General features: G+C 35.5%; 1 protein-coding gene across 1 annotated transcript in view; it reads left to right on the top strand.

Moving 5' to 3' along the window:
• NDUFV2 (NADH:ubiquinone oxidoreductase core subunit V2) overlaps window positions 1-22,533 on the top strand; it is a 34,630-nt gene that overhangs the window by 10,258 nt on the left and 1,839 nt on the right. The window contains exons 2-7 of the mRNA XM_041773026.1: window positions 7,378-7,443; window positions 8,902-8,964; window positions 9,052-9,168; window positions 12,480-12,648; window positions 13,900-14,009; window positions 17,223-17,299. Of these exons, the coding sequence (XP_041628960.1) occupies window positions 7,378-7,443; window positions 8,902-8,964; window positions 9,052-9,168; window positions 12,480-12,648; window positions 13,900-14,009; window positions 17,223-17,299 (602 nt within the window). The remainder of the gene's footprint in view (window positions 1-7,377; window positions 7,444-8,901; window positions 8,965-9,051; window positions 9,169-12,479; window positions 12,649-13,899; window positions 14,010-17,222; window positions 17,300-22,533) is intronic.

The following is a 22,533-nucleotide window of genomic DNA, read 5'->3' as shown; positions in this document are numbered from 1 at the left end:
TGTAAATGGGAATGTGGTAAGCCAATGGAGGAGGCAGGTCTTTTCATTTCTAATCTGTCTTCCTGTGTGTGGATGCATTCCAGGTTTTCTTCATTAAATTTCTTGATTTCCTAGATCTGTATACTTCTAGAGCTCTGATATCAAATAGTTCCATTCAAGTGGCTAATAATAAGACTATAACTTATAAACATTAGCCCTAAGATCTTATATCAGTTCTACCAGTAATTAGTTATGTGATCTTGAGAAGTTTTCATAACTCATTTAAACCTCTATTTTCTGGAAATTATACCCATTTTGCATGAAAGTTGTAAGAATTAAATAATGGAAAAGCTTGGTGACTGACACATAGTACTTCTAAAATAATAATGATAGGTAATATAGTACTCACTATATGCCAGGCAGCATATTAAACACTTTTTACATAGATTATCTTATTGATTGATTGATTGATTGATTTTAAAGATTTTATGTATTTGTTCATGAGAGACACACACACACAGAGAAGCAGAGACACAGACAGAGGGAGAAGTCGGCTCCATGCAGGAAGCCTGACACGGGACTGGATTCCGGGTCTCCAGGATCAGGCCCTGAGCTGAAGGCGGCGCTAAACCGCTGAGCCACCCGGGCTGCCCTAGATTATCCGTTTTAATCTTTAGAACAGTCCTATGAAGAATGTACAGTTGTTAATACAATTTTACAGATGAGGAAAGTGGCTCTGGAGCTGGGCTTTTTCTTTTTTTTTTAAAGATTTTATTTATTTATTCAAGAGAGACAGAGACAGAGAGGCAGGGGCTCTCCATGCAGAGAGCCCAATGTGGGACTCGATCCCGGGACTCAAGGATTATGCCCTGGGTGGAAGGCAGACGCTAAACCACTGAGCCACCCAGGCGTCCCTGGGCTTTTAACAACTTGGCTATATTGTCTTTCTGCAGATAGTATATTTATGGAATATTAATACCAGTGATAGATCCCAGTTCCTGCGATGTTAGACTGTGGCAAATGTGGCTTTCAGAAATGATGAAATTGATGCTTCCTATTTGGTATTGGTCCTTTCACTGTCAGAAAGACAGTATTTCAGCAATTAGTTTGGTGACATTAGGCAGGATGATTTGGACTGGGGAAGGGTCAGCTAGAAAGCTATTAGAGTAATACACAGACCTAGAGTAATATCTGAATAGAGTAATGATAGGAAAAGGACTAAAGACTATTGATTTGTAAACATTGAAATGTTGGGACACTTGGGTGGCTCAGCGGATTAGCGCCTGCCTTTGGCCCAGAGAGTGATCTTGGAGTTCCTGGATTGAGTCCCACATGGGACCTGGATGGAGTCTGCTTCTCTCTCTCTCTGCCTGTGTCTCTGTCTCTCTCTCTCTGTGTCTCTCATGAATAAATAAAATCTTAAAAGTAAAAATAAAAAATTGAAATGTTGTGGCACCTGGATGGCTCAGTGAGTTAAGCATCTGCCTTGGGCTCAGGTCATGATCCCAGTGTCCTGGGGGGTGCCCTGCTCAGTGGGGAATCTACTTTTCCCTCTCTCTAAGCCTCCCCCCCACCCCCAGCTTGTGCTCTTTCTCTCAAACAAAATCTTTAAAAGAATAAAATAAAAATTGAAATGTAATTTATACACATGGCAAAAAATTCAAACAGTATGCAAGGATATATGTATCATAGTATAAAATATATATTAAAGAATAAGGGTACAAGGATATATATTATGATAAATATATTAAATGTGTTGCATATATTAAAGAGTAAATTTCCTTCCCACTCCACATCCTTGATCCCTTTTTTCAGAGATTGCCAGTTACTGGTTTCTTTTGTAATACCTCTATATTCTTTATTTTATAATATTTTCTATATTTTGAAAAATTAGTGGGACATGCAGACTGGGTATATTTGTAGATCTTTACCTTCTTGCCCAGAACTGTGAAGGCTCTGAGATTTTACCCTACTTGCCAGCCAACACGTTAAACCTGCCTTGGTGTAATGGATGCTGACTGAGACTCCTAGGTCAGGGACAGAGGATTTTATTACTCAGGCCATGGGAGGGTAGCATAAGCTTCATGTTCGAATTGATTCCCCTTCACCCTCACATCCCATGGGAGTGACATGGAGCAGCCTGGGTGAATGCTATGCATCACAACTGAGGAACCCAATCCCAGCTGCAAGAGAACTTGCTCAACCTTAGCCTGAGAGGGAGATACTCTACAGAAATCCTTGAAAAGACAATCTGGAACAAGAGCTGTCAGTGGCTAGTGCCTCTGCTCCTGTGCAGAGATGTGCAGAAACCGACACTCATGGAAAATTGTCTGCCAGCACTACTACTTCTTCCTCTCCAAATTTAAGTAAAAAAAGATTTATAGGTTAATTTCAGTGATGAGAAAGGAGAAATAGTATTTTTTAACCATCTCTAATATACTTTCACCAGAAAAATTGATGGTCTTATATGGATATAAATAATAAAAATAATTATGTGGAAATTCAGGAAGCTCTCACTAATCTGTTCTTTATGACAATATGGCAGTGACTCTTTGTTAGAGTCAGCTAACAAAGCGCAGTTTTAAAATCTGTTCTTAAGGAACTCCTGGATGGCTCAGTGGTTGAGCATCTGCCTTCAGCCTAGGGTGTGATCCTGGTGTCCCAGGATCGAGTCCCATGGTGGGCTCCCTGCATGGAGCCTGCTGCTCTCTCTGCCTCTGTCTCTGCCTCTCTCTCTCTCTCTCTCTGTATGTCTCTCATGAATAAATAAAATCTTTAAAAATAAAATCTGTTCTTAAAGTGCAGTTATTTAAATCCCCCATTTTTCAGTTATTAAATGTTTTATCCCCATGTCAGCTAAGCAGATGTAATGATGCTCTAATAGGTTATATAGTGCCTTCAGAGAAACTATTATTTGAGCCTCAAAACACCCTAGTAAGTAAACAGCCCTGTTTTATAGATGCAGAAGTTGAGGCTTAAGAAAATTAAGTGACTTGTGCAAAGTCATGTTAGTAAGCAGATAGTGGTGATCTAAACCCAAATTAAAATTTTTTTAAATCTGAAACTCCAGCATTTTTTTCTATGGCTTAGCTGTTTTTTTTCTGACTATTCTCAATCAGTAGTATGTTTTCAGTGATTTGGACTTTAAAGTACATAATTTTGGTTAGAAGTGTCTGTGTCTGTATTTGCATATAAGCTCATGTACATATCTGGAACTACAGGTCAGCCAGAGAGTGCTTCAAAATAGCTTTTCCAATATATATAGCTACATAGCCCCAGAGACCAATTTTCAAGATTATCTCTGTATTTTTCACTTTTTTCCTGTATTTTTCATTTTAAGTAAAGTTATGTGGCAGATACTGGAATAATGAGGAAGGGATCAAATATTAACCCAAAACTGAAGAAGCGATTTTAACTTAGAGATTGGTGGTGTTTAATTTGGTCATAATAGGGAAGTTGGAAAGATAAATAGGATTAAGAGTAATGGTGTTAAATTTCATTTTGTACTTGAATGTTTTGTTTTACTATTTTTTAAGATTTATTTGTTTGAGAGATTATATGCTCGCATGAGCAGAAGAGCAGAGGAAGAGAATTCTCAAGTAGATTCCCCTCTAAGAGTGGAGCTTGACCTGGGCCTCAATCCCAGGACCTTGAGATGACCTGAGCTGAAATCAGGAGTCTTGCACTTAGCTGACTGAGCCACCTAGGCACCACGATGAATGTTTTGTTTTAAATAAGATTTTTTTGTTTGTCAGTTAATCCATGCTGAATAGGAAGCATGAGAAATAGAGAAAAACAGAAGAAACTATGAAAATAAGAATCCCTTACAATCTTGTTAACATCATAATGGAAATAGGCACTTAAAGTTATGGCCTTTCCAGTCTTTTCATTAATGTCTATATTGAATATAATTGGGATGGTAGTTTATGCTTTTTTGATTTATTTAACTCTAATATTTTCCAGTTATAATTGTGGCATGAATACATCTTTCAGTGTCATTCTTTAGGAAATACAATTTTTGGCAGCTTTATAATATGATTTTTATTGGAATTATTAATATTAAAACCTTCCTAATTTGGGCTTTTTTTTTTTAAGGTTTTATTTATTTATTCAAGAGAGACACAGAGAGAGAGAGGCAGAAACACAGGCAGAGTGAGCAGCAGGCTTAATGCATGGAGCCCGATGTGGGACTCGACCCTGGATCCGGGATCATACCCTGAGCCAAAGTCAGACGCCCAACCGCTGAGCTACCCAGGCGTCCCTGGGCTTTTGGTTGCTTGTGTTTTGCTGTAACATTACAGAGAATATATTTCTGTATAATAAACCTTTATCCTCTTTTTATACTATTCTTTACAATAAAATTCTAGAAGTAGAATTACCAAGTTAAAAGATGGCAACTTTAGTCTGTCTATAAACTGTTGTCAGTTTGTTCTCCTTGAAGGCTGAATCAGTTTTTACTTAATGTGTAAGCATACCTACCTCTTCATACACTCAGCAGAATTTTTATCCTTAAAAAAAAAAAAGTGCTAATTTGATAGCTGGAAATATCTCATTTAAAAATGCATTTAAAAAAATTATGTGCAAGAGAGAGTGAGCATGAGCAGGGAGAGTGAGAAGCAGATTCTCTACTGAGCAGGGAATCCAATGCCGTGCTCCATCCCAGGATCCTGGGATCAAAACGTGAGCAAAAGGCAGCCACTTAATCCACTGAGCCATTCAGGCCACCTAAACATGCATGTTTTAAATTACTAGTTAGTTCATTAACAGTTATATTCTGACATTTCTGTTCCTATTTATTCATTTTTCTCATTGATTTATATGTGTTTATGATCTTTTCAGGCTGTTAATTTTTTGTCATCAAATGTGTATAAGATTCAGGAGTCATTAGCATGGAGTTAATATTTAAGAATGAATAAACTCTAAGGGGCAAAAAAAAAAAAAAATCTATGGAGAAAACCTAGGACAGAGCTGAGCCCTGAGGACAGCCTACCCTGAGGAAGTAGGTAAAGAGCCAGTAAAGTAAACAATATTAGGGTTCAGAAGTTAGGATAAGAGGAGACTGGATGCTTTCCATTCTCTTAAATTAATTCTTTATTATGAAATCTTTCATTCTCAGAGTATAATTAAGTAATTCACTAATGTTACTCAGTAAAAATGTTCTTTGATAAAAAAATCTCTGCTGAAGTGATGCAGGAATTATCTTCTAAATTTTAGTTTCAGTTAATTTTTCAAAGCTTTATACTGGTGTGTTTTGTTTGTTTTTAACAGTATTATTTGGGAACTATGCCCTTAGTTTTATGTTTATCTCAGTCTTGGTTCTGGACAGGCAAATCAGGAATATAAGCACAACCTTGTATTTAATTCTTAGATTAACCCTGAAGCATTTTGGGAGAATTTGTGTGTGTGTGTGTGTGTTTTTTAAGATTTTATATATTTATTCATGAGAGACACACAGATCGAGGCAGAGAGAAGCAAGATCCATGCAGGGAGCCTGATGTGGGACTCAATCCTGGGTCTCCAGGATCATACCCTGGACTGAAGGCGGCGCTAAACTGCTGAGCCACCAGGGCTGCCCAGTTTGGGAGAATCGAATAAAAGTACAAGAACCTAAACAATCTCCTTGGTGTGTTTTTTTTTTTTTCTTTTAAATGTTTATGTGTTTAAGATGCAAAACAGAAAGAATAAACACTGTGTTCCTTTTGCTGCCCAAGAAAGAAAACAAAAATGAGTTAAAGCCCCATTTACCACTAGCTGTTCAAATTCTCCCTCCTTGTCCTATTATCCTGAAACAGATATTACCATATTTTATAGCCATGTCCAGCATTCTTATTTCTAATTTTTTTAAAATTTGAATTCAATTAACATATAATGTATTATTAGTTTCAGAGGTAGAGTTCAGTGATACATCAGTCTTATATAAGACCCAGTGCTCACTACATCAGGTGCCCTCCCATCTGTCACCCAGTTACTCCATCTCCTCACCCCCTCCTCTAGTGACCCTGTTTGTTTCCTATGATTAAGAGTCTCTTATGGTTTGTCTCTCTCTCTGATTTCGTTTTATTTTTCCCTCCCTTCCCCTACGATCTTCTCTGTTTTGTTTCTTAAATTCCACATATGAGTGAGACCACATAATTATCTTTCTCTGATTGACTTTGCTTAGCATAATACCCTCTAGTAGTACCATCCACATCATTGCAAATGGCAAGATTTTTTTTTTTGATGGCTGAGTAGTTGTATTTCATTGTATACCACATCTTTATCTAGTCGTCTGTCAGTGGACATCTGGGCTCTTTCCACAGTTTGGCTATTGTGGACATTCCTGCTATAAACATTGGGGTGCAGGTGCCTCTTTGGATCACAGTATTCATATCTTTGGGGTAAATAGCTAGTAGAGCAATTGCTGGGTCGTAGTGTAGCTCTATTTTCAACTTTTTGAGGAACCGCCATACTGTTTTCCAGAATGGCTGCACCAGCTTGCAGTCCCACGAACAGCGTAAGAGGATTCCCCTTTCTCGGCATCCTCACCAACATCTGTTGTCTTCTGACTTGTTAGTTTTAGCCATTCTGTATGTCCCACATTCTGTACTTGGATCTTTTCTTGCTAATTAAACAAATGTTTATGTAAACTTATTTCTTCAACTGAAATATTTGGACCTAGGGAAAAATTAAATACATAATTGTGTTATATCCCTGCTTTTACTTGCTAGTTCCATGCTTGGTTTAATCTTGTGTTCTACTGTTATATGATTAGTAAAACTCAGAAATGAGAGGATTCCTGAATAGTGGCCGAATTGCTTTTGGCAGTGGCAGGGAGGGTAAGAGTGTTGGGAGCAACAGGGCAAAGAGAAATGAAATGCAACAAAGTAATCAAATGAATTCCTTCTGAAACAATTGACTTTGGTCACTGTATAGCCTCATAAGCAGCTTTCTGAAACTTTATGGCTAGAATTTCTAAACTAATTCAATAAAGAAAAGGGGGATACACTTGACTCATTTGTGCAGAGTATATGACTCATTTGTACAGAATGAAAACATGTCTATGAAAGCCCACATTAAATGAAAGCTGGTATCCAACTTGATTCAGAAAAAAGTGAAAGGTCATAAGATAATGGAATATCAGCTCTCTAATGCATGCCTATAGGAGTGTAGTAGAAGGATACACAACTTAGGAGATAACAGATTGTGGATCTGGTTCTTCCACAAACTCTTGTGTGATCTTAGGCAAGTTAATAACCTTACACCATTTCCTTATACTTCTCCTGAAATAGAGATGGGCAGGGTGTATCAAACCATATCTCCTATGGTCTTTTACTTATATAAGTTGATTTTATTGTTTTTAATTATGGATCTTAAAAAATTTCTTAAGACATGATTTATTAAACTTTCTTAAAATTTTAGGGGAGATCTATAAGGAACTTACATAAGACAGCTGTACAGAATGGAGCTGGAGGAGCCTTATTTGTGGTAAGTAATTACTCCAATTTCTTCAGAATAGAAAGACTTGGAAATTTGGGTAAAACTATTTTAACAATCCAAGATATCTTAAACATCAATGTCTTTGGTAGAGCTGGCCATTGTGATTTAAATATAGCTAATGGAATCATTACATTTCAAAAGATTCATGATTCCAGTTGAACCTCTTAAATTTATTTATTTATTTATTTATTTTTTTTCCTCTTAAATTTAAATTGACATCAGGGTAGCTCTGAATTTAGATTATTTTTTAGTGAAATTGCTGAGAGCCCTAAAATGGTTTCTAGTCTCACTTTGGGTTCTTAAAAATCAGTCATATTGGCTGACTAAAGATTGTGTGGCTGCAACTTGGGGAATCCCAAAGTAGAACTAATTTGAAACTCATGGATTTTAGTAATATAGTAAATACATGAATAGTTGCCATTATATTTTTGGTTTCCAGGATTTAACTGCAGGTAGAAGTCCATGAACTCCCATCCCAGTTTAGCTGTATAATTCAGAGACAAGATAATGTATCTCCTTTCTGTGATTAGGTGCAGTTTTCAGGGATTAATCTTACGTTGTTTAAAGGCAATTTAAGTGGATTTGTAGGATGATTTAGAGTTATATCAGGCTGAATCTTAATAAATGAGTTAGCCATACTATAAGTAGATTCCTGCTTTATATTTTATGTTTGTCTAAAAGTATTTGCCATGTTTTTGAGATCATTGTCCAAAGCTTCCATTTTCTTTTCCTCTTTTAAAAATATCCTTGAAGAAACAGAACTTTTTGAGAGTTAACATATTAAGGGATTCAGTTTTGTGTTCACCATACATACTAAACATTAATTGATGTGTTAATCTCAGTGTGACTCATTTGATTTCCTGTTGACCTACCATTTCTTGTCAGTTTTTGAAGAGAGCCTGCTCTTTTTGTGGAGAAGATACAAAGTTTCTTGCCATTGGCTAGTCTCTGTTATGGGGAAGACTTGGTGCTTTTGTACCTTCCTAAAGTAGTGGGTCCTTTTGATAATCTGTTACACACTCTTGGAACAATGTATGTTATGTTCACACTCAATTTTGTGCGTTAATTTTATAAGTCTTCCAGTGATTGGTTTTAGTTTGTTTTTTGTTTTTGTTTTGGTAATTATATTAGAATATCCTATTCTTTAATCAAGGTGGATAACACTTTTTAAAAATTTTGGTCCTAAAGCTAGTTCTCTTAATCATTAAAGAATGATTTCTAAAACTTTTCTGAAATTTTGAATTCTGTTAACATTACTTTGTCAATCATAGTCATCAAATAATGTATTTAATAACTAGCAATTCTTTTTGTTGCAAGGATAGATTAATATAATGTCAGAATTAAAGTGAAGAGATAAAGTGATCAGTAGTATAGTAATATACAAAGTTATTCACACTTTTGAGGGAACTTTGATAATTTTGGAAAACATTTTTTCCCTTTATATAGCACAGAGATACTCCTGAGAATAACCCAGATACTCCATTTGATTTCACACCAGAAAACTATAAGGTATGACTAAATTAACATTATGATTAATTTATGAAATATTTAATATCTTCCAGATGTATCAAAACATGTGCTTTTTCTTTGATACAGAGGATAGAGGCAATTATAAAAAACTATCCAGAAGGACATAAAGCAGCAGCTGTGCTTCCAGTCCTGGATTTAGCCCAAAGACAGAATGGATGGCTGCCCATCTCTGCTATGAACAAGGTACCAAATTCATTTTTGCCTTAGTTTGAAAAGAGAAGAAGCTGTATATGAATTTCTTCCTGTGTAGAAATTCCTCTGAGAGTTATTAATGTCAGAATCTAGGAGTTTGAACCCTTTAATCATTTATGTTTCCTCAAATTTGTGTTTTTGTTGGTTCTCTTAATGTGGAGAACTATAATGGTAGAGCTTTTTATCCTTGTAGAAAATAGGAAAGGCATTATAGGGAAAGTAGTTTTCTGTTTTTTCCCTATTTGAGAGAAATGGCCATAATAAAGATAAAAGATTCTACATGTGTATAATTTGCTGTCAAGATATTCTGAAAATTAATGTGCTATTAAATACTAAAATGTAAAAAATACTAAAATGATAGAGAAAAGAAACTGTTCACAGCTAATACGAATCTTTTTATTTTGCATCTTTGACAACAGGTTTTAATAAACATTTATATAATACATAGTATTTATAACATAGTATTTATAACACTTGATAATGGCTCCCTACACTTGATAATCAGCAACCTACAGAAATGGTAAGGGTGACCCATTGAAAGGAAGTTAATCTATTCATATATATTTTTAAGACATTTTTTCTAATAGTGGTTTCAGCAGTAATCCACATTTCACATTTATTCACGTATTAATATACTTTTGTGGTATTATGTTATAGTTTATTAAATGCCATACAAAACCATATGATTATTTTTAAAGAATTTTTTATTTATTCATGAGAGACATGGAGAGAGAGAGGCAGAGACACAGGCAAAGGGAGAAGCAGGCTCCATGCAGGGAGCCCGATGTGGGACTTGATCCTGACACTCTGGAATTACGGCCTGAGCTGAAGGCAGACGCTCAACTGCTGAGCCACAGGTGTCCCAAAACCATATGATTCTTAATGAGAATTGCACAAATAATAATCCAGTGTGATATAATGGAAAATACATCTGACTCTGAGCTAAGAGATCTGATTTTCCTGTGGACTTACTTCCTCACGTGCAGTAAAGATTTTGAACGAGGGTAGATCTCTTCAAATTATGATTCCTAAGTGACAGAGTTGGGACCGAACCATTTCCTATTCCAATTTCTACTTGACTGACTGTTGCAGAGATTCTGCTATACTTCATTTCTCTTTCACTTTCTAAATTTTATTTGGTCTATTAGACTAGACCATTATGATCTTTCTTAGAGAATAGGAATGTCTTCAGTTGATCTAACAGAATGCCATAGGCAGATTTTAGATTTTGTTCATATCTCTTAATTTGCTTTGTATAGTATTCTAACATGGTTTAGAACCTTTATCATCATTACTATTATCGTCTATGAAAAATGTTGCAAAACAAGTTTGGTTGGGACTGTACTTAGTAAAATATAGTCAGGTGTTTTTTTTCCCAATAAATCATGGAGCTCTTTGGGTGTTTTCTAAATCGCTTTTCTAAATACAACTAACCATGTTTTTTATATTATAATAGCCAACTTTCTAAATAACGATTTAGGTATGTTTCTATTCATAGATGCTTTTTTTTTTTTTTTTTTGCAAAAATTGACATTTTTAAAGATTCTTCCCCCCCCCCAAGATTCTTTTTTTTAAGTGATCTCTACACCCAACATGAGGCCCAAGCTTAAAACCCTGAGAACAAAAGTTGCATGTTTTATTGAATGACCAAACCAGGTGTCTCCAAAATTCATGTCTTTAATAATGGCAGATGTATTAGAAGTCTTGCTCAGTGGCAAGCTTAGCAGAATGAAATAAATAAATGAGAATTAATGCGAAAACATTTCACAAATATTGTCCTGCTCTATTTAGAATTGAATGTGTAATATGTGAGAGGCAGGAGATAGTATACAGAGAACAGAATCAAGATTCCATTTTTATATTTGAGACTTTTAGTGTTACTGTTTCTTTGGCCTGCCCCTCTCCCAAGAAAAACCCAACCTTCCAACCACAATATCCCTAAGCTCACACAGTAGTTCCTTAACCATCACTAAGGTGTAGAGAGATACACAGAAGCATCCCCAGGAGAGCTTTTTCAAGTTAGGCATCAGTGGTAGGGTTTCAGCATGTGTGTTTTGAGAGAGCCCCCAGATTCAGAGATACATGCCTGGTTTAGTATCCCCAAATTAAATTTAGCACAGCTACTTATCTTTCACAAGTGAACCATGATTAGATGTGTTTTGAGAATACATATCCTTTAGAATCTCTAATATGAGAAAGCTGAACATATTTGTCAACTGAAATGCCATTTCACAAACTCCTCTTTCATGTCAAAACATGGATATATGCATAATTTTAAAAAATGCCAGATATCAGATCTTATGACCTGATAGATTAATGTTAGATCACCTGTAAAGTTGTAGCCAGGATGCTAGTCATGATAGACTAAATGTGTACTGTCCCTAGCAAACAGCTTAAAACAACCTTGTTTTTCTTAACAGACTTCCCTTGACTCTGAGAGTTGTTCAGATAATGATTCCCTTGGTTCTGAACCTCAGTCAAAAATATTTACTATAAATACCTTGATATGAAGGGTTGGGAAGTCCATAAGATTTCTGTGAAAAGTGTTGGGATTAGAAATAGAGGTAGTGTTTTGAATTGTTCTGGAGAGTTAGAAATGTGTATGTGTGTGTGGTTTGTGTATATATAAGTGTGTAGATATGTAAATCAATACAGGCTAATAGGTGAACTTTGATTCTCACCCCTTTTTTGTATTGCCATTCCATTTGCATGCACTGTACATCACCAGTAAAATCAAGGTTTTTTAAAAACTTGGTAAAAATTTGAAAAATACAATTATTTAATTTATTAGAGTTTGGCCACCAAATTTTTGCCATTTAGAAATTTTAAATTGTAAAATACAAGAATTGAAATGATCCAAGTAGAAATTCTTAATAGTTGAAGGACTTAAAAATTTAGAGAAAATATCTTTTTGCAGAGATGGGGTGAAATGGGGGAGGTGCTATAACCACTAGCTTCTGAGCTTTGTGTGGTAAGTGTAGAGTCTGCAGCAACTGAGGGACTTAACAACTGAGGGACTTAAACCTCGCAAATACAAGTAAGTATATTTTCTGCTTTTGAAGAACTTTTACACTTTTACCAAATGCTTCTGAGCTTTGTGTGGTAAGTGTAGAGTCTGCAGCAACTGAGGGACTTAACAACTGAGGGACTTAAACCTCGCAAGTACAAGTAAGTATATTTTCTGCTTTTGAAGAACTTTTACACTTTTACCAAATTAAAGCAACATTGAAATTATGCTCCTTACAACATACCTAAATCTCAATTAATAAATGTTGTATTTTTAAAATTTTCTAATATTTTAGGTTGCAGAAGTTTTACAAGTACCTCCAATGAGAGTATATGAAGTAGCAACTTTTTATACAATGTATAATCGAAAGCCAGTTGGAAAATATCACATTCAAGTCTGCACTACTACTCCTTGCATGCTTCGAAACTCTGACAGCATACTGGAGGCCATTCAGAAAAAGCTTGGTATGGGACACATTGTATTTATAACTTTTATGGAAAAAAGGATTGTCTTTCTGTATTTGACCCATTTCTACCTGAGTTTTCCAATGTTTGCCCCATCTTACTGGATCTGATCTGTACTTCATCAGTAAATTTGTCTTACTGTGGTTGCCCATCTTTATTTGTTCTTATTTTGTAATTTTCCTTAGTTCTAAGCCTCAAAGCTGAATTTTCATTTTTTTCCCCCTGTAATCATTAAGTGTGTTTGAAAAGCTTCTGGGGATTTTAAAGTTTTCATTGTTTAGAAATGAAGTTTCACTCATTGTGTAATAATACCATGTGGTACATAAAAAAGTGACTGTACTGTCGTTGTATTCTTCCAAATGAGTCTTGGAACAAATAAAATACGAGACCAGTAAGAATGCTTCAGAAAGGGAAATCTGAAATATACTATAGTGGCATTTACAAAATTAAAAAAGGCATTTTTCCATACAAAACTGCCATTGCTGTATTTATAACTCTACATATCAAATGAAGTAAAAAGAAGTATATTTTAATCTTGTTGTTACTGAATGTAAAGTAAGTATTTGCATGTTGTAAAAACAGGGCTGTACTGAAGTATATAAAACAAAGCTGAAGTCTGATCAAAATCCAACCATCGCAAGTTCTGATAATAGTTGGGTATCATTAGTTTTAGATTTTATGTTGTTTTATTTTCATTATTTAAAACACAAATATGTCTTTTGTTTTTTGTGCTTTATTTTGGCTGTACCATATGTATGTCTGCCTTGTTTTTCTATTGTTATTCTGCAAATAGTTTCATGTATACATATCTTTGCATACTTGTCTTGTTGTATACCAAGGTGGTTTGTAAGTAGAATTGTTGGGTCAGATTTTACTGTATTTTGCCAAAATACCTTCCCTAAAGATATGAGAGTACCTGTTTTCCTTGTAGTCTTAATGATCTTTGACATTAGCAGTTTTCTGAATCTTTGTCAGTCTGACAGTGTGACTGATTTTAGTAGGTTAACTATCAAAATCAAAATGAAAATAGTATATTCTGATACACTGCTGTAAAACAGCAAACACTGGAGATGAGTCCCCTGAAACTTGATTGTTTTTAAAGGAAAAGTCCACCTAAATCCTTGAATACAGAGTTGTTTTAAGAAACTTAATGTTTTTGCTTTTTGTATACCTCTGTAATTTGTTGTTTTCTTAAGCCATGCTGTGATTAAAATATAAACTGGTCCTTATAGTGATCATTTTTATTTTTAGGAATAAAGGTTGGGGAGACTACACCTGATAAACTTTTCACTCTTATAGAGGTGGAATGTTTAGGGGCCTGTGTAAATGCACCAATGGTTCAAATAAATGACAACTACTATGTGAGTATTCCATTTAATATAAAGTATGATGTCATATTTAAGTATTTTAAATGTTTGGTTTCCTGTCCTGTAGATGTTGCGATCTGAATTATTCAGTTAGAAGAAACTGTTGGGGGGCAGCCCCAGTGGTGCAGCGGTTTAGCACCGCCTGCAGCCCAGGGTGTGATCCTGGTGACCCGGGATCAAGTCCCACATCAGGCTCCCTGCATGGAGCCTGCTTCTCCCTCTGCCAGTATCTCTGCCTCCCTCCCTCTCTCTCTCTCTCCCTCTCTGTCTCTTACGAATGGGTAAATAAAATCTTAAAAAAAATAGAAGAAGAAACTGTTGGGATAAATATCCAGAAGGGTTTTTTCCTGTTTTCCAAAGTTTTATTAAAAAACAAATTGAAAGGCTTTGCATAAAAATCCTTCAATTTTAGCTTCCCATTCTTGTCCACAGAAGGTTTTTAAAAAATTATCTTTAAACATTTTTGTGTTTAACTCTATGAGATAATGGCAATTTAAAAGCTTTTAAATTATGAAAAATAATTTACATAGAAATACAGAAAATAACCACCATGACTTAACAGAGATTTTACCGCACTTACTGTTATTAGTTGTTGTTTTTTTTAAAGATTTTATTTATTTATTCCTGAGAGAGGCAGAGACACAGGCAGAGGGAGAAGCACAGGGAGCCTGATGTAGGACTCGATCCTGGGACCCTGGGGTCATGCCCTGAGCCAAAGAGAGATGCTTAGTCACTGAGCTACCCAGGTGCCCCAAATATTATTTTTATCATCATCATCATTATTTGTAGAAATAAGCTACAGGTGCAGGTAAACCACCAGTATGCCCGAAAATCCTTTTCCTTTCCTTTCATTCTCAGAGATAAACTCTATCATAAATTTAGTGTATTCTTCCTGTACATGTTTTTAAACTGTTTGTATGTATCCAGCCATACTAATATATAATTATGTTCCTTATTTTAAAAATTTTAGAGATGATATCATTCCACTCTTTAAGTACTGCTCTAGCTGGATCTCACAAGTTTGGATTAATATTTTTATCATTTTAAAATATTTTAAAATATGCATTTTGATTTTTCCTTTGCCCTGTTTTTTAGAAGTATTGGTCTCCCAAGTGTGTGGAATTTTCTAGTTATCTTTTTAATAAAAAGATTTTTAAAAAATGATTTCTTGCTACACTAATTATATAAGTTTTCATACATATTTGTTAGTTCATACTTTTTAGAAATTTATTAGTGGAAATTGAGTCCTGTGCTGAATGTGGATTCGTCAAGAAGGTATTTGCTTTGCTTCTCTCTTGCTCCTGGAAATACTACTGTTCCAAAAGAAAACTCCTCTCTTTATACCCTCCCCTGTTCCCCCAATGTGTAAGGTTCTAGACTAGCAGTTCTTTTTGAGGGACAGTTTAATTTCTAGATTACCCTTGAAGGAATAGCTTTTTAGTGTCTTAACTTTGTGTGGTTGGTATGTCTCTTGTGGCCTGGGGCTTTGTCCCTTTACCTTCTGGGCTGTGAAACTCTGAAGCCAAGTTTGCGTGGTGTTCCACTTACCTACCTGGGTTTTGAGTTTTTGGCCTCTGGGTATTTCTTGTCAGCATGTTGATAAAATTTAAAATTTTTTACTTTTTAAATTTTATCCAACATTTTTAGTTGTTAGAGTAGGAGGGTTCAGTCAGGATAGCTGGTCTGCCATAATGCCTGAAATGGAAATCTTTTTTTTTTTTTTTTTTTTTTAATGAAGATGAAATTTGATTTCTTTGGCCATTTAGATTTCTAGGGTGGTCTCATTCCCTATTGTGATTTTCTTCATTTAATGATCAAGATTCAGATTTCTTCTCTATCCCCCCTACTTTAAAAAAAGTCCTTTAAAAATATGGCAACAATTTTGCCTTCTCCCACATTTCTGCAGTTTACTTATAATAAAGAGGATCTTGATTTAAGCAGGAATTAGACAGTCAAGACTTAAATTAATAGCCTGTGGATTTATCCAAGAGATAAAGATTCTTCTGGTTAGCAGTGGTATGGTCTTTGGCAAGCCAGTTTTTGCTTTTTGTTTTTTTTTTCTAAAGTAAGCTCCACATGGGGCTACTATTGTCTGAGCCAGCCAGGCACCCCCAGGGCAGTGAATATTTATTATGTATCTCAATTGACAAGTAGATGAAATAGTCACATAAACTTTGACTGGATCCTGCTTAATAAAAAAACAGTTATGAAATACATTTTGAGAACAGTTGGGTAGGTTTTTAATATGAACTTGACATTTGATTAAGGAATTATTTTTAGTTAATTAGGTGTGGTGGCATTGTGTTATTTAAGAAATGTTCTTATTCGATGTCTGCTGAAGTATCAGGAGTGAAATATCATGGTGTCTGTAACTTGCTTGCAAAATGGTGCAACCAAAAGTTGAGGGGTGCTTATGTGTATATAATGCAAAGATGGCAAATTAAAAATTGTCGAATACAGGTGGTAGGAATATGGGTATTCATATATAGTTTTTAAATTTTCATAATAGTTGGGGTGAAATAAAATCATTAGATGACTTAAAGATTCCTTTTAGCTATGAGGTTCTGAACATTTGGAACCCTCAGCACTTTGAAATCAGGGTTTTAATAAATGTTTAGTCACTAAACAAGTATTAAAGAACTTCTATTTGCTGAAGCACTGGAGATGCAGTGCTGAATCATGATTTCCCTAGAATAGTATCAGAGTCCTATAAAACATTTTCTTAAGTACTTAACAGTTTTGGAGAGGGAGTAGGAATATGGTTTAGGCATTTTTCTTTTAATCTTACTCATTCTGTTATGTCTTGATTAAACCTAGGGTGTAGCTAGGCACATGGGCATGGATATTTATATGTTTTAAATGTATTAATTTTAAATATCAGTAACTTTTCTTGAGGTAAAAATTTTACACAGGTACATAGTGTATAGAGTTGCTCTCATTGAAATGGGGACTGGAGGATCAGGATCATTAAGATACATGTCAAAAATAATTTTTTTTACCTTTCCATTCAAAAATTAAGTGAGAATTTGGAAACAGGGTATATTTCCTGAGCAGTATATACTATATTTAGGAGTTAATCAATTGCCGCTACCTTGGTGGCTAACTTGGAAGCTGAGAAAGACAATAAACTAACTGGTATTAGGGATTTACATAGATTTCAAGTAGTAGGAAGTAATTTTAATAGAACTATTTAAACTTTTTTTCTAGGAGGATCTGACACCTAAGGATATTGAAGAAATTATTGATGAGCTCAAAGCTGGCAAAATTCCAAAACCTGGGCCAAGGTATGCTTTTATTTCTATACAATAAATTTTAATGGTTTAACGTAATGTAAACTTAAGAAATTTTATCCCCTGGGGGGTGCCTGGGTGGCTTAGTCAATTTAAGTATCAACTCTTGATTTCAGCTCAGGTCATGATCTCAGAGTTGTGGGATCGAACCATCCACCTCAGTGTGGAGCCTGCTCAGGATTCTCTCTCACCCTCTTGTTTTTAAAAAAAAAAAAAAAAAAAGAAAAAAAGAAAAAAAAATCCCTTAAGTTCTTAGGAGTTGTCAGGAGCTTTGGATAGTATTGAAACCAACCTGTCATCTAAAGCACTATTTTTTTTTTTTCCTCTAAAATCCTATCAAAAACTTAGGGATCCCTGGGTGGCGCAGCGGTTTGGCGCCTGCCTTTGGCCCAGGGCGTGATCCTGGAGACCTGGGATCGAATCCCACGTCAGGCTCCCAGTGCATGGAGCCTGCTTCTCCCTCTGCCTGTGTCTCTGCCTCTCTCTCTCTCTCTCTGTGTGACTGTCATAAATAAAAATTTAAAAAATTAAAAAAAAAAACCACCTGGTAGCTACTTGAATATTTATAGAGAGGGGAAATTTACTACAAATAGAAATCTATTCCATCATTTAAAGGTTCATACTGTCAGAAGATTGACCCAAAGTTTGTCTCCCTCTAATTTCCTCCATGTCCAATTCTGCCCTTTGAACCAACACAAAATAACTTTTATACTTCTAAATGATAGCTCTCCAATTACTTAAAATAGGTATCTTCTTTTCCCTAAATCTCATATGATGTCCATTGTTTCATTTTTTCCTTATATGACATCTTCTGTACCTTTTCTGGTTGGCTAATGACTTTCTTAATGTGATACTTAAACTAATCACAGTATTTGCGATATGAACTGAGCTTCTTTGTTCTAGACATTATGCCTTGTTACATTAACTCTCACTTCAGGTACATTATACCAATAATTGCACTTATGGTCAGTTAGAATGTCTAGATTGTTTTTAAGGCCAACACTTCCTCCAGGTGTTTCCCATTCTGCTGGTGTGTTACACTAATTACTTTTCTTTCAATTATGAACCTGAAGTTTTGCTGCTAAACAAACCCCTATTCCACATCTCAGTGCTTATATTGCTCAGAATTTTTTCTAATACTAGCAACTGTTTTTGCATGGTTTTATACAGTTGAAAGCCCTTTGTATGTTTTCCTGCTATGCCATAATTTTCCTTCTCTGGATATATTTGTAGGTTTTAGTGGCCACATAGTATTTTAATGTATTAAATGAATTATGATATGCTCTTTATTCATGTTTTAAATATATTTTCCTGCTCTTTGTAATAAGTAGCAGTTCTGTGTATTCTGTCAAGAGGTAGATAGAGGCTGATACATAATTTGAGTTGAATGCTAAATATAATAAAAGCTGTTGTAGGAGTGTTTTCAGCAAGAAATGATGTGTGATCTTGTTAAAATTATTCTGCTAGTTACTGTGTAGGGAGTAGTTTAAAATTTAGTGCATGTTGTGAGGCAGAGGAATTATGAGTGATTTCTAGTTTTTTGGTCTGAGCACCTCAGTGGTTCCTTTAACTAAGAAAGAGATTTGGGGTAGAGCAAGTTTGGGGAAGAAGAGTCACTTAGTTTGGGACTGGTTAAATTTGAGATGCCTCCTAGACATCCATGGTAGAATGGATGAAATTTGAACCTGAAATTGAGGAAATAGATTAGGACTGAAAATATGAACTGGGGATTCATCATTTATTACAGATGGTATTTAAGGCCATAAGGCTGGATGAGATTTTTGGGGGTGAGATTAGTTGGTATTCTTAATTAACATAGGATACTATAACATCATTGTATATTAGCATTAATAAACAGTACCACAGTTAAGCAACATCCCTATTATTGATATTAAAAATGCATATCAATAATTGTAAATAGTTCTTCATTGGGAGTTTTTTGAGTGTTCTAGATTTGAGCCAAAAACTTTAGAATTACTGGTTTCTGAACATATTTTACTCTTATCTTAAAAAGAGATGGGGTGTACCTGCTTTTGGCTCAGGATTTGATCCTGGGATCAAGTCGGGATCAAGTCCTGCATCTGGCTCACTGCTCCATAGGGAGTCTGCTTCTCCCTGTCCCTCTGCCGCTCCCCCCCCCCCACTTGTGTTCTCTCAAATAAATAAAATCTTTTTTTTTAATTTTTTATTTATTTATGATAGTCACACAGAGAGAGAGAAAGAGAGAGAGAGAGAGGCAGAGACACAGGCAGAGGGAGATGCAGGCTCCATGCACCGGGAGCCCGACGTGGGATTCAATCCCGGGTCTCCAGGATCGCACCCTGAGCCAAAGGCAGGCGCTAAACTGCTGTGCCACCCAGGGATCCCTAAATAAAATCTTTTTAAAAAAACAAGCAGAGATGGGGCATCTGGACTCAGTCAGTTGAGGAGCTGACTCTTGGTTTCAGCTCAGGGCCCTGGGATGGAGCCCTACACATCAGGCTCTGGGCTCTGTGGGGAGTCTGCTGGAGGATTCTCTCTTGTCCCCTCCTCCCACCTACATGCTCTCGCTCTCTCTTTCTCTGTAAAATCAATACATCTTTTAAAATAAAAAGCAGAAGGACAGCTGGGTGGCTCAGTGGTTGAATGTCTGCCTTTGGCTCAGGATGTGATCCTGTGGTTCCGGGATTGAGTCCTACATTGGGCTCCTGCATGGAGCCTGAGTCTCCTTCCTCTGCCTATGTCTCTATCTCTCTCTGTATCTCTCATGAATAAAATAAAATCTTAAAAAAAAATTAAATTAAAAGCAGAGATAAATATACTTAATTTTCAGTAATTACAGATCATCTACCAGTCGTGTTTGTTAGAAACTGTATTTGGACATGGTAGTTCTAGAATGTTTTCCTAGCATCAGAAAACAAAATTTTTCCTTCCTTCCTCAAGTTACTTTTTTGGATATATAGTATAATGAGACTGCAAGGATAGTAATAATCAATATAATTAAATTAACCAAAGCTGGCTAATTCTTTATTAGTATTTTTATAATAAAGCACTCTGGTCACATATGTAAAAGAGGTGCTCATTGTTAGTCTTTGAGTAACTGGAGAAATTAAACTGGTTCAGCATACCTGATTTCTGAGTACCATTACCAGGTCTACCAGGTCTACCCAAAATCAGTAAAGGATTCATGTCTCTATATGGTTCAGAACTGCTTTTTTATATTTTTGATAAATGATGGCTAGAAAGGAAATATTAAACTTATGGTAAAGCACTGCTTTATTTTGACATTAAATATTTGTGGAGATTATTATTTTCATTTTTTTAAGTCCTGAAAATAACTTCTAAACCTGCTTTGAAATTATTAATTCAGAGGTAGAAGTTTTTTAGTATGGTTTGCTAAAACTAATTTTAAATCCAGTGTGAAGCCTTCATATTTATTATTACAAAGATACCTTAAATTTTGCAGAACTCTATGGGGTACAGATAATGTGAGATGTAAAAAAAATAGGCTACATAGTACATATATATAGAAAATATAGGTGGTTGCTGATATATAACTGTAGACTGTTAAGTCACTTTCATTTTTTTATACTAAAAGTAGAGGGCAGGGATCCCTGGGTGGCGCAGCGGTTTGGCGCCTGCCTTTGGCCCAGGGCGTGATCCCGGAGCCCCGGGATCGAATCCCACGTCGGGCTCCCGGTGCATGGAGCCTGCTTCTCCCTCTGCCTATGTCTCTGCCTCTCTCTCTCTCTCTCTCTCTCTCTCTCTATCATAAATAAAGAAAAATTTAAAAAAAAAAAGAAAAAAGAAAAAAAAGTAGAGGGCAATTGTGGGTTTATCTCAGCAATATTAAAAAGATAAGGATTTAACTTTCATAAAGTAGCTTTCCTTTAAAAAGTTCTTCTATTGGGCAGCCCAGGTGGCTTGGTGGTTTAGCGCCACCTTCGGCCCAGGGCATGATCCTGGGACCTGGGATTGAGTCCCACTTCGGGCTTCCTGCATGGAGCCTGCTTCTCCCTCTGCCTGTGTCTCTGCCTCTCTCTCTCTCTCTCTCTCTCTGTGTCTCTTATGAATAAATAAATAAAATCTTAAAAAAGTTCTTCTATTGAAAAAAATAAAAAAGTTCTTCTAACCCATAAACAATACAAAGGCCAAGTTTTCTAGAATGCAAATGAGTTAAAATGACGAATGTACAAACAGTGTTGGAATGGCTTAAAAACCAGATTTACCTTGAGTTGCAGGAACAAAGTAATTACTAGATGGCATTTTAAGCATAACACTTGAGGCAAGTCATTTTTTGTGTTTTTATGAAGTGAAAACCTTAATGTATATTGTGAATGGAAGGGCTAGATCACTGCCTCTCTGGTGTCTGATACATATTTGCAGAAAAAATGAAGGGAAAGTTATATGGTTAGTAGATGAAACACAATCTGTGGACTTTATAGCCTTTATAGCATTTTAATATGCATTTTGTAATGGGTGAGGGAGGGAGAGAGTTTGCAGGCAGACATTTAAGAGGCAGCTGAAACCTTTTCCCCCACCAAAGTAGGTCATGGAACTGTAATTGTATGGAACAACTTTAGGAAAATGGACCAGATTTCTCTTGAAATTACTTTCTTATGCAAAATCCACAATTCCTTTAAGAGTTCAGGCAGTATGTATGATTAATTCTTCCATTTTATTCTCAAAACTTTGGTTTTTATAATCTTCCCTAAATTGATTCTTTGTATTGGTAAAGAAGGTAGCCGAGCTTAAACCATAGGGGGAACCTAATAAAAGGAGAAAGGTCCTCAAGAATAATTTCATTATTTCATTGGCAAAGAGCAGCAGATATACCTGTGTTATTAACATAAAAAATTACAAAGCCAAATACTGTTTTTTATTAAAGTTAGATATCATTTTGCCATTTACTCTACATTATTTTAGATTCTGACAGGTACTTCACATTTTTTTATCTGGTTTTCATAGTGAACCTATAATACAAATATATTAACTAATTTCTGACTTTGGAGGCACTCTTTGTTACAATACACTAGTTACTTGCATTGTGTAATGTAATAGCTTGAAAGATCTTAAAATGATTTTATGGTATCCTTGTACTGTCCTCTAAACAAAATATTATTTCCTGGGGCATTTTTTTTTTTTGTAATTTTTTTATTGGAGTTCGATTTGCCAACATATATAACACCCAGTGCTCATCCCGTCAAGTGCCCCTCTCAGTGCCCATCACCCAGTCACCCCATCCCATC

The sequence above is a fragment of the Vulpes lagopus genome, chromosome 1 (genome assembly GCF_018345385.1).
Source record: "Vulpes lagopus strain Blue_001 chromosome 1, ASM1834538v1, whole genome shotgun sequence".
Lineage (NCBI taxonomy): Eukaryota > Metazoa > Chordata > Mammalia > Carnivora > Canidae > Vulpes > Vulpes lagopus.
The sequence above is the reverse complement of the archived record's forward strand: the minus strand, read 5'-3'. Positions and strand labels throughout refer to the sequence as shown.